Source organism: Talpa occidentalis, unplaced genomic scaffold, assembly GCF_014898055.3.
Source record: "Talpa occidentalis isolate TD23 unplaced genomic scaffold, MPIMG_talOcc4v2.1 talOcc4.17, whole genome shotgun sequence".
NCBI lineage: Eukaryota > Metazoa > Chordata > Mammalia > Eulipotyphla > Talpidae > Talpa > Talpa occidentalis.
In genome coordinates, this window is record NW_023601754.1 from 22,861,085 (window position 1) to 22,874,132 (window position 13,048).

Below are 13,048 nucleotides of genomic sequence, written 5' to 3' on the forward strand. Positions count from 1 at the left end.
TAATTCTTGAAATGTTCCTTTTTTTCTTTTTTATTTATTTTTCTTTATGATAGACTACAATTCTATACAGTTTATGCTAAAGGTCATTAAAAGACATTAAGGTACAAAAGTGTGATTTCTGGTCTTGAAGAACTAGCCTTTAAAGTTTCTAAGACTTCAAAGTCTATAGAGATCTTGGAAAGAAGGCAGGTTAATTGTAAGCAGATAACATAGCATGAGCAGAGGGATAGAGACTCACAAAGTTCTGAACATAGTATTTGATTTATATGAGCTAAAGAATAATGAGTGTTTAGTAGGAGATAATTTTGAACAGAATAGCTGTTATGGCTAATAGAAAATCACATAGAGCTTCTGTTATTTAGATGTTGTGATTTTCTGAGTGGAACAAGGATTATCTCAGGTTAGCTATTACTGTGAAACAGTGAAAAGAACACTGGATCTAGGAACATGGCAACTTGTACCTGTACCTAGAAGCCCAAGATTATATAGTGGTCATTTCACCACTCTGCTCTCCAACTCACACAGATGCAGAATTGAACTTAGAAATGAGTTATTAAAGTCTAAATTCTGGCTGCATCATCACTATAATAGTTAAAGCATCAGATTAAAGGGATCAGATAATCTAAGATGGTGACATGGAAATAATGGAAAGATAGGTACAATATAAAATCTTAAGACAAAACCCTTAAATTGAACATATATTAAGAAACATATCTATATCTGTGAATTGTCTTGAAAACAAAAACACATTTATGATCAGAACACTACCTGTAGACGATCAACATGAACCTTGACTCCTCCAACGACTCCTTTTTTAAAAGCTGCCAGCATGTCTAATATAGGGTTAAATCGGCTACCTCTAAAAAAATACAAACAGATAAAGAAAATATGCATATAAACAACAAAATGAAAAAGGAGTAATCTAATCTAAGTGTCTTTCACATATGCAAAGCACCCTGCCACAATGTTGAGAGGGATAGAAAAAAATATAAGGAGGCCCTGCCTTCCAATAGGTTCAGAATGTTATTTGACAAACCTACCTTATATTGTCTTCCCGAATCAGAACAAGGAAAATTGGACGTCCATGCATTTTCCAGTATTGTTTAATGAATTGTAGTGCATTCTATCAAAACAATAATGAGTTAGGAATAATGTTACAATATCTGAACTGGTCAGGATGCTTAACCATTAATGGCAAAAAGTCAACAAAACTCATCTATAAAGATAATTCACACTCAAATCTTGGATAGTATAGACTACTTAGAGATAGAAATGTTCTAAGACACATAAGTGTACAAATATGAATACATACAAGTTAAGCTAGAAACCATTTTGATTTCAAGAACTTTGTTATTGAAAGTAATTGGGTCACACCTGTTTTAAGGCTTATTTTTGTAACCTAAAAAATATAGTTCAAGAATGGCCCCAGGGAGGGAACAAATCAACCTAAGGTGATCATCTAGAAGACTAGTTCTCACTCCACATTATTGTGGATTTATTATTAGGTAGAAGAGATTGGACTGGTAGAAGAAACTGGACTGAATGTATGGAGACCATCAGAGATGCAGAGATAGTTCTTTTTTGACTAATTTTCTACTGTCATAGAGATAATCATCATCATATCAAAGACATGTAAATACTTCACTTATGTGCCAGGCACTATTTTGAGGGTTTTACATATATTAATACATTTAATTCTCAGAAAAGGCCAACATTACATAATTAGTGAGCTAAGTGGAGCTAAGATTTTAACAAACACAATCTGGCTGTAAATTTCATGTTCTAGATCATGACTCTAAGCTCACCTCAGATGGAAAAGGAGGTGGAAAAGACTGTAACTAACTGGGTGTTATGAGTTGGTTGAAGTTTTACTTAGCATTTTTCATGAACAAAATTATTTTCCTAACTCTTGTTCAAGAAGAGATAAACTATTACTGTGATGAACATGGTTTCTAAATCAGTTCCCCTTCTGCTTTCATTAACTATATCTGTTCATTTCATTTGTAGAAAGGTATAATAGGCAAAGTCACACAATTTTATATAAAAGAGTCCATCTATTATTCTAATACTACTACTTCTAACTCTTTAAAGTTTCACTGATCTTGTTTGACTTTCAAGTTTTATTTTTAAAGATTTTATTTATTTATACATACAAGAACTGGGGTCTAGGCCAGAAGTGCAGGGGGTAAAAGGATTCACCAGAGACAGAGTGGGGAGTGGATCTACTAAAATACACTGCAAAGGGGAGCAATGGGTGAGATAGGAGAGGTTTGCTGCGCCATGTGGGTTACCTCCCTGGCCTGCCAGGGATCTAACTCATGCTGTTGTGGCTGGCGGCAGCGTGATAGTACCGAGACTTAACCCCTTGTGCCACCAGGGAGGCCCCTGACTTTCATGTTTTACATGTTGTTATCCCAGTGTCCCAGACACCTAAGACTACTCATTTAATAACATGTGATAGGGCCTCCCCGGTGGCACAGCGGTTGAGCGCTAGGTTGCGAAGCTGCCCGCAGCCTCTGCAGCACAGGTTCGATCCCCGGCTGCTCCCCGGCCACCGGAGGAGGGTCCCACATGGCGCGCAGACCTCTCCTGCCACCCGCTGCTCCCCTCAGCAGTGTACTTTGGTCCTTCTGCCTGCTCTGCTCCCCGCTCTGACTCTGGTGAATTCTCTCACCCTCCCGCGCTTCTGACTGTACCCAGTGCATGTATAAACAAACAAACAAATAAATAAATGAATAAAATACATGCCTCTTTAAAAAAATAAATTAAAAAAAACATGATAAAACCAATAGAAAAAATTCATCAAATAAAATGTGTTCTGAAGCTACCTTTATGTCATCTATCAGCAGTAAAACATCTTGAGACATGTAGAAGTCACTTAAGTCAAAGATGATAGGGTAACAAACCACAGTCTTTCCTAGAATGCGATAAATCTGTAAGGAATGAATGATTTTATAAAAATAAATACAAAACAGACCAAAGGCAAAGTAATAAAGACATAGTAACACAAGTCCTAATAAAAATTAGAAATGAAGTTTATTTCTAAATAAGCTAATAAAATACCTTGTAAAACTTGTAAACTTTCTTAATATTAAGAAATTTTAGTTCCTTGGTTGAATCAGTATAATCAATATGCTAATAAACCTAAAGTAACCCACCTTTATTATGATGAGAAAATATCTCTGAGTAAATTCTGTTATAATCAGGTATCTTACAACACTTAGAAATAATAAAGTGGTGAGATTCTTATTCATTCCTAGAAGAATGTGATATCATGTAAAACAATAAGATTTACTTATAGAAAGTAATAATTCAGCCCAAGAATATAACAAATGTGAACATGGATGCATAACAAGTCAACATCAGTTCAGTCTGTGGTATTATAGTCTGAACATTGCCCTACATGGAAATTTCATAAGCACCTTTGATGTACCAAGGCAGCCAATGGGTCTATCTGGCCTTCCGGAGAGTCCCAACTTTTCATTGATACCCAGATGGAAATAAGCCTGTAAAACATAAATTTGTAAAGCAGAGTGAGGCAGGAATCTGCTTTTTCTCTTTTGTTTTGCACCTTCCCCACTATTGCCCCGTTAATTTCTAATGTTTCTAAAGAAAAAAGGTCAGGGAAACTTTTTTCAACAAGAAACTTGTGCAAAAGTAAACTAGCAATGAAGTTCAACTTAAATTTTGAAGCACTGAGAGCTCTTATAGATAGATCTATATGACCATATTCTAAAATTTTACAAACTCACAACTCACTTGGCTATACTCAGTTCACGAAAGAACCCAGTTTGCTCATCTTCAATGCTATTATGCAGTGTGAGAATGTCTGCACAGTAGGTCAAACGTTACTACAGCACGTGGTATTTCAATCCAAACATTTCTCTATTAGGAAATTCACAAGGGGCTGTGATGTGCCATGTTGTTTATATTTCTTCAGCTATACTTAGGAAGGAAACTGTGTATTGTTTCCTTAACAGCTTTTTGACACGAATATTAGTCTAAAAATAGATTTCCCCTTGCAAAGGTTGTAAACTGTTCTCCCAGGGAGTTTATATTTAAATCATTTTAAAAATATTTAAATCCTTAATCTTTCTGGAATTTATTTTTGTACTTGATAAGAGGTAGAAATCTAACCTAAATTTTCCTAAATGGAAAATAAATTGTTTCTACACAATCTACTGATTGTGATTTGAATTGATTTCAAATACCAGCCTCATTGTATACAAAATTAATGTCATTACCAGCACCCTCTGTTCATTCTGCTATGGCACACAAATATGACAGCTTAACTCTGATGTCTATTTTTCCTTCTGCAGTGTGTTTTCCTAGAGAACAACATCCCCTGAGCTGGCACTGTCTAACATAGAGCTGGTACTCAGGAAATACTTGATGGATAAATGAGGCAGCAACTGAATGTCCTCCTGAGCCACATGTGTTGTGAATATTGATTCTGGAACAGCAGTAGCTTTGGACAAAGTCAGCTGGCCAGGACAAGGGCTTTATAAGCATGAAGTTGCATCGCTGCCTTGAAGCTATCGTGCACAACACTAGATGGAGCCCCCATCCCCGCAAATATTTTCAATTTTTCAGAAATAGATGCAAACCTAAACTACTTTCGATTTCCTCTTTTAGACTAATGATTATATTAATCTATCATACCTAGGTTAAAGTATACTGATCCTTGTAGGTTTCCTTTAATTACTACTCTATTACAGCAAAAGGATTTTCCTTCATTTTCTGAGTCAAGGTATAACAAGTCTATAAAAATTAAGTAGATGGGTCTAAATTGTTCCCTTCATTTCAGGATGCAGACAATACCGTCCCCCTGTTGAAAACACTGACACTACTTAAAACACTGAAACTAGTAATAACCAAATGGCCCAAAAGTACTTTACTGAATATTTGCACTATACTCAGATCTTCCATGAGGCAAGTCACAACACAATCATTAACTGCATGTACCAAAAGCTCTGCTCTCAGCTGTTCGTCCTCACATCCTCTTCAGTGGACTTAGAGAAGGTGCAGATTCTCAGAAGAGAAGGCTCAGTCATAGTCAAAAGAACACTGTATTAAACAAGATGTGTTTCAAAAGCAGCTAGCTGAAGCACAGAGACCATTGCCACCATCAGACTCTTCATCTTGACATGTGTACAGGTGGGCTCTTGGTCACAAATCCGTCTTTCGAGCCACACCACATACCCAAACTGAAAACCATTTGTTAAGACCATCTTTAAAACAGTCAAATATACAATAAGACAGGATCTGTGACAAGTCTTCACCTTACTCTAACAGAGTGCTTCCCACCACATCTATGATTCCATAGCACCTTGCATAAACATCTACTTTGGTACTTTTCAAAGTGGGCAGTAATTAACTATTTTTCTGTCACACCACTAGACTCAGAGTCACTGAGAACAGGGACAGAGTCAGTTTACCTGAGTGCCCCACACAGTATTCTGACAGGACAGGTATTTGCTGAGGAATGAAAGAAGAAAATACCATATTCAAGTCATTTGGAGATGCTGATTTTTCAAATCTTGTATGTTGTCTACGAGAGTTATAGACTCACCTACCAAAACACAGTTGCTAATATAAATTATGTATAAAAAGTCAGATTCAGGTTTATTTGCTTCGAGAGCAACTTGATCAAAGAACAGCCACCTTCATTACTATCTCTGGAGCTTTAGAGAGACCACGAAAGTGTGTCAGCAAACAGCCTGTGCCTGAGGGAGCAGCGCCACGCTCCGGGACCTCAGATCTCCTTCACCCCTTGCTTCCTCTTCTCTTTGCCTTGTGGAGCCTCAGTTCCCTCTTGATCTCATTTACAACTTCTCTACCATAAAAAAAAAAACAAAACCCAGCTTCCCATCATTTACATCTTGATGTGATTTTAAAGTGTTACCTACTCTAAGAATCCTTGCATCCAGCCTTACCTCTTTTTTGAGGGATGGCGTGAGAAGAGTTCTAAATTTATTAGAGAAGGTTTATGGGCTCTGGAAGAGCTGGAGCTCTGGGTCACCAGACCCCCCAGAGTCTAGTTTTGTTGCCAATGCACGTGGTCCTGGCAGAGTGGCAGCAACTCTGAGGACCATGCAGAGTTGTCTCTCAGTCCTCTAAGCTTTTATTCTTTTTTGCAACATTAAGGCTTTGACCACAACCATTTTATCAACCTAATTGACAATTTTGATCACTTCAGAGACTGAGCACGTCTACCAAACACTGCAGCGTTTTCGCCAATGTTTTTAGCAATTGCCAAATAAAAATGCTAGTTTATGAATACTTAGTAGAAACTCACAATTTCCTACCCCCAATGAGAAGGAATATTCCTAAATATAAGCACTTTTGGATCCATCTGCACATCAGCACATGAAAATGGCCTCAAAAGTCACCTTTAAATGCCTTCCCAAATGGGCATGTAATGGTAACAAGATAAATTCAAATATTACCTTATAATTATTTGGGGACCCAGAAAACCAAAGGGGTAGGAATATTTCAGATTTCAAATAGTAAGGCAAAATAAAAAGAGATGTAGTTATTACCGTCAAATGTTTAAGTTTCCTTAACAGTTAATAAAAAGAAAAATGAATAAATGTAAAGGTTAATTTTACATACAACTACTAAAATAAAGGCTAATTTGTTACTTAAGTGCTTAGTTTAGGTTAGTAATAGATATTTTAGCAAGGTGTAGGAGTCAACAACACCCATGAATATTATGTGTACACACACACTGCAGTTATCTTTTTAGTAACAATGACCGATAAAACAGGTTTTTCAATTTAATTAGAAATATTTCTATATTAATAATCCTATGTCAGAACTTAATTTTAACTATGCTTCTTCACTGTAAACTAGTACTTCTACAAAGGAGAAAGTAAAGCATAATCACTTACTTTCACAAGTTCCTGCTGAGCCCATATCTGAATGGGTTCTACCTGTTGAGGAGTTTGAGTTTGAATACCATATGTGTTGAGGAAAACTTGCAGGCTAAATAACAGAGGAAAAAAGAGAGACATTTTTTGACAATGTATTTATAGTTTGAAAAATGTGAAGGAGGAGGATAAGAGGGAAGAGATTATGCTAATTTGGGGCACTTTATTAATTTGCTGATGTGAGTGACATGCCATCTGCTTTGGAATCCAGAGGCCCTTGTGGGTTCTTCACAAAATATCAGATGGGCACTCTAGGGGTGGAAAAAGCAGGTAAGCACTGATTTTGGGAATCTCCATAATCGGTTTGCACTAATTTCTCAAAACTATACCCCAAGCAGCATTGGCATTGGTCACAGTCTTTAATATTCACATCAACAAAATCAAAGTATTTAAAAATGAGCAGACTTATTTCTGGTACTTAAAGTGACATCAATGACCTTAATGACATTAAAGCCCTTTCAAGGGGCTTATGATATTAATATCTACTATCATACTCAATAGTATAAGCATAAAGCAATCTGTTCCTCCCACCCCACTCCCCCACCTCCCACCAGGAACACGCCACCCATCTGGATTTCATACCGTTGGCTTTCTGCTACAAGTGCTACATGAACTACCAAATCATTTTCCAGTGGGCCCTGCAATACCGAATAAGAGAAAAAGAAACACATGTTAAAAGATTTGGTCATCATCAACTACAATGAGAATAAAGAACAATATTAACCATCTCTAAGCAGTTCATTAAAATGATGGACACCAGCTGGCTCTATGCAATTGCTTCCTTTTCCTTGCTCTTCACTGCCTACTAATCAATTTGATGGTGCAGATAGAGTAATGGAACGCCAAGGAATGGAGAGTCATAAATCTTACTGCTACCAGGGGAACTAACCTGTCAGGGCTATTTTGAATGATGCATAAGAGTAGTTTGGAAATTGAGAGTCATTTTCCATCATTTAACACTGAAGGGAGGAGAAGGAACTAAAAATAAAACCCAATTTATGTATTCTCTGTAAAAAAAGATTGTGAATTAAAATTGTTCATATATGTGACATCTTAACCACATAGAAGGCAATTACCTTTCTTGTTAGTCAATTTTCCTTTGGCGCCTTATATATCAAAATAACTTATTCTAATATATAGTTCCTATGGTAGAGAGAACTACCCAGTTGACTATATAATTAACACTATGTTCATTAAATACAAGCTGTTGGGTTTAATAGTTCTAATCAAAGATAATGTTGGATATTTGCTACTCTTTTTTGTGTGGAAAAGATTTACCATTAACATATATTATACATTGTTAAAATGAACCCAATTTTTAGTCTGTATATAATTAACAGAGAACATTAAGACAAACCAATAAATTAGAGTGTAAGGAAGCTCCAAAAATACTGATCAAATATAATATCTTTATAGTAATGAATCCAACATTCCCAATAATATGTTGTAAAATGCTTGATTTACCATCAGTCAGTTCCTCTCTGTGGTAGTTAATATGCCACTAGAATTTATGTATGATGGAAGGCAAGAAACACTAGGACACATATATCAGCAGTAAATATCATACAATCAAAGGAATGGTTCCCAGAATTGTCATGAAAACGCCATTTCAGGCAGACTTCCATGTGATTTAAATGAATATTTTAGAGAAAATATGGTGTAACAATCCAACAAAAATAAATACACATTAAAATGCTGTAAATTCTATTTTTATTTGTTAAAGACCTTAAATGTTAATGTTACTCAAAAGGATGAAAAAAATTATTCAGTATCTCATCAAGATTTCTAACAAGAAATGAAAACATTCAGCCTTATTTCTCTTAAGTGAAACCTATTATTTACTTCATTAAAAGGAGGAGTTATCTTAGAGTGGGTCATTATCTACAATCTTCAGGACAATCAAGGATTCTTAAATTAAAAGCAAGTGAAAACATATACTAGAATGCTGACAATAAATAAGGTAACTTATAGATCTTAATTGGCAAATTGATAACTTCTTTTTGATTCATAGGCCTGCCCGGGATGTTTCCATTTGTGTAACAAGATACTCAGATCTAAAATGCCCACTAGATATGGTGAATCAGTGTGAACATTCTGTGGGGGGACCATTAGATAGTAGAATTGCTTACTGTTTGATAGATGCCTACCTAGTCAAGTTTTTCAATTTTCTGTTTATCTGTAAGATGGCAATAATGATACTTAGGTTATTACATAAGGGTAGGATCAAACATCCAGAATATATTTACATACTTTGAACTGCTAAACAAATGTTATTTATATTATTTATTCTGTACCAATTAACCTCATTAAGCCTCAATTTCCTGCCTGGTAAATTGAGATAACAAAAGATCTACTTGTCAAAACAGACAAGAAATAACAAGTATTGGTGAGGATGTGCACTATTAATGTGAATGTTAACTCAGTGCATCCACTATAGAAAACAGTATGAATGTTCCTCAAAAATTTAAAACAGAACTACAATATGATCCAGCAATCCCAAAAATGGACCTCTGAGTATTTATCCAATGAAAACAAAAACACTAACTTGAAGAGATATCTGTTCAATGTAACATTTATAATAGCCAGGATATGGAAACAAGTATACATTAATGAATGAATGGATTAATGAAGAAAATGTGGTGTACACACACACGAACACACTCGTGCACACTGGAAAGCCACACACAGTCACAATAAAGAATGAAATCTTACAATTGGCAACAACACAGATGGACCTTGACGATATTATGCAAAGTGAAATAAGTCAGACAGAGAAAAACAAATGATGTATGATCTCACCTATATGTGGACTCTAGAAAACAAAATCCAAGCTTCTTTTTTATAGAAAAAAGAACAGACTGGTAGTTACCAGAGGTGTGGGGTGAGGAGTGGTTAAAATAGGTGAAGTGGTCATAAGGTACAAACTTCCAATTTATAAAATAAATAAGTCCTAGGATATAATCTACAGCATGGTAACTATAGCTAGTAATATGTATTGCATATTTGAAAGTGGTTAAGATACTAAATCTTTAAAGTACTTATCAAAAGAAAAAAATTGTAACTGTATGGTGACAAATGTTAACTAAATTTATTGTGGTGACCATTTTGCACTATACACACTATATATACACATAAAATCATTACATTGTATACCTGAAACTCATATAATGTTATATGTCAGTTACACCACGTTAAAAAAAAAAAAAAAAAAAAAGGATGGAGATCACCAAGATGGTGGCTGGGTGAAAACAATGGAACTGCTTGCTCCACATATTCACAACTAAATTACAATAGAACAAAGTCAAAACCACTGAGAGATAAACAGATGACTACTGCACACATCAGGAATCAGGAGAAAGGGTGCAACACGATAGTGCTACCGGGATAGTGCTACCCAAGAGACAAAGGGCAAAGCCCCTCTGCTGTTGTTAACTCAGAGGCTCCCATTCACACTGGGGACTTTGGAGACTAGATATTGCACTGGAGAAAGGTTGCAGAGAGATGACATATAGGACAAAGTTTGCACTATGGGCTAAGCAGAGGTGATGGATACTGGCTTGAGCCTGGAGGGTCCTAATTTAGAACAGTTGGAGCCCAAACCAATGGGGATCAACTGTGTCTCCTTCTAGACTACTATTTTCAGCCTGATGCTGTGATATTTGAAACATCTGCTTTACCCTTACCCCAGGCAAAAACTGAGACAACTGAATTCTTTCAATAATCAGAGTTTAAGCACTTGGATCTTAAGAACTGGAACAAAAGCTCCCCATGGAAAGGCTAAGTGAGGGGATCACTGTCTATCCTCACCGCACAACTCAGGTCCCACAGCTCACTGGAGGCGACCTTGCAGTGACCTATTGCCCCAGTTCATTCCTATCTATTTCTCTTTACTGACATCAGTATCTCAGCCATATGAACAGGAGCAAAGGCAGCAATACATGAAATAACAGGCATCTAAAGATCCTTGGTAAGATACCTATGATTATATCCAGCTTCTTATGGGTGGGTTATAAGGACATTTATTAAGAAAGGGAAACTCTCTATTATAACCCATAACAAAAAAAACAAACAAACAAACATGAAGAGACAGGAGCATATCAGAAATGCTCAAGCAAGAGAAAAAAAAAACTCTAAAGGAAGTCTCAATCCAATAGGACTAAGGAATATGCCAGAAGAGTTTAAGGTAACAGTTATAACCATGCTTGCTGAATTAAGAGAAACAACTGATAATGTAAAACAAGAAACAATAAAAATTGAGGAAATACAAGACAGGTACAATTAGAACTATGGATCTAAAAAATACTATAACTGAATTAGAAAAATACAGAGGTTACTATTTTCAGACTGATGCTATCGTATTTGAAACACCTGCTTTATACCTACCTTGGGCAAAAACTGAGACAACTGAATGCTCCAACAATCAGAGCATAAGCACCTGGATCAATACTAGATAAACATAGATAATGTAGAGAATTAGTGAGCTTGAAAGCACAATGGTGAAGAATACACAAACACATCAACAAAGAGAAAAAATAAATAAATACATGAACATAGTGTAACAATTCTTTGGGATAACCAAATGAGAAATAGCATCCATATCTAGGGAGTATAGGAAGAGAAAGGCATAGAACATTTTTTTTTAAATAAATAATTGCTGAGGATCATCTCAACCTGGGAAGTGAACCATAAGTTATGAAGCAAGAGGTCCAAAGAGTTGCAAAAAACAAATAATAATAGCACACTGACACATTCTAAGACATTTTAAAATAAAATTGTTGAAAGCCAATCACAAGGAAGAATATTAAAAGAATCAAGGGAAAGAACAGTAACACCAATCAGACTATTCATGTACTTTTTTTTTAACAGCAACCTTACAAGCAAGAAGGGAATGGCATAAAATATATGAAGTACTCAGAGGACAAAGATGTCAAGTTTAGAATACTTTACTCTGCAATATTATCATTCAGAACAACAACAACAAAGAACATTACTGAAAAGCCAAAACTGAAAGAATGTATGAACACCAACCTAGATCTAAAAGAAGTACTAAGAGGGCTAATAACAAGCAAAAAATATATAGAGGAAACAGACAATTAAATTAAATGTGCAAAGGAGGAGAGAAATAACATGACCTTGTTAGAATGAGCTTGACATCCAACTGACCAACAGTCCACAAAAATAGTCTATCATATATATTAACCTTTAAACAAAAATCAATAGAAGACAAACATGAGATAATGGAAGACACATAGTTTTGTAAACATTTATGTAATGTTTAATACCATTTTTATACTCCAAATACAATACTCCCCTCCACCCAAATCCCAGCTTCCCAAGGGCTTTACAACTTCACTGCTACCTGTAGTTCCCTGCGTGTCTCCTTCTGTTGGCCATAGAACACTCCACCGCAGGGGCCTCCCTGGTGGCCTAGGGGCTAAGTCTGCAGCCTGAGTTTGATCCCCGGACAGGGATGTAACCCACATAAGACACAGGAGACCTCCCTGTCTCGCCCGCTGCTCCCCTCAGCAGTGCATTTCAATAAATCCCCCCTGTTCTGCTCCCCACTCTGTCCCTGGTGAATCCTTTCATCCCCGCACCTCTGGGCTACACCCCAGCTCTTCTAAGCAAAAATAAATAAAATCTTAAAAAAAAAAAAAGAACACTCCACTACAAAAAAACAGTTCACTCACTTCCATTTCAAGCTTCTGTCCACTGCCCTCTATCCGTTCTATATCCTATTGCTTCTTTTGTTCTATTCAGTTACTGAATCATTCTATCCAGTCTCCTCCATAAACTTCCCCAAACATCCTGTCCAGCTAGCTGTTATACCTATTAGCAAAAGCAGGTACTGTCTGTATGAGTCACTTGACAACATTCTTTATTCTCTTTGTGTGCTTACGAGGGGTCTGTATAACCACAGCGTGAGACCTTGAGAGGCCCGCATGCTCATCTCTATTACCTCGCCTATACACAGCACTAAAGAAAGGCAACTGGTATTCATTTGATGGTCTGAAAACTGGTTGCAGTTTGTTTACTATTGCTGCTTATATTTATTCACAAAACACCAGTCCTCTGTGAGCACACATGACAAATATTTACAAACATTAACAGGGCAC

General features: G+C 36.2%; 1 protein-coding gene across 5 annotated transcripts in view; it reads right to left on the minus strand.

Moving 5' to 3' along the window:
• The window catches only part of PHKB (phosphorylase kinase regulatory subunit beta), a 223,376-nt gene that overhangs the window by 54,477 nt on the left and 155,851 nt on the right, over window positions 1-13,048 (minus strand). For all 5 annotated transcript variants that reach the window (XM_037516321.2, XM_037516318.2, XM_037516317.2 and 2 more), the window contains 6 exons: window positions 7,515-7,570; window positions 6,894-6,987; window positions 3,423-3,506; window positions 2,829-2,933; window positions 1,041-1,123; window positions 769-859 (listed from right to left, as the gene is read on the minus strand). In XM_037516321.2, the coding sequence (XP_037372218.1) occupies window positions 769-859; window positions 1,041-1,123; window positions 2,829-2,933; window positions 3,423-3,506; window positions 6,894-6,987; window positions 7,515-7,570 (513 nt within the window). The remainder of the gene's footprint in view (window positions 1-768; window positions 860-1,040; window positions 1,124-2,828; window positions 2,934-3,422; window positions 3,507-6,893; window positions 6,988-7,514; window positions 7,571-13,048) is intronic.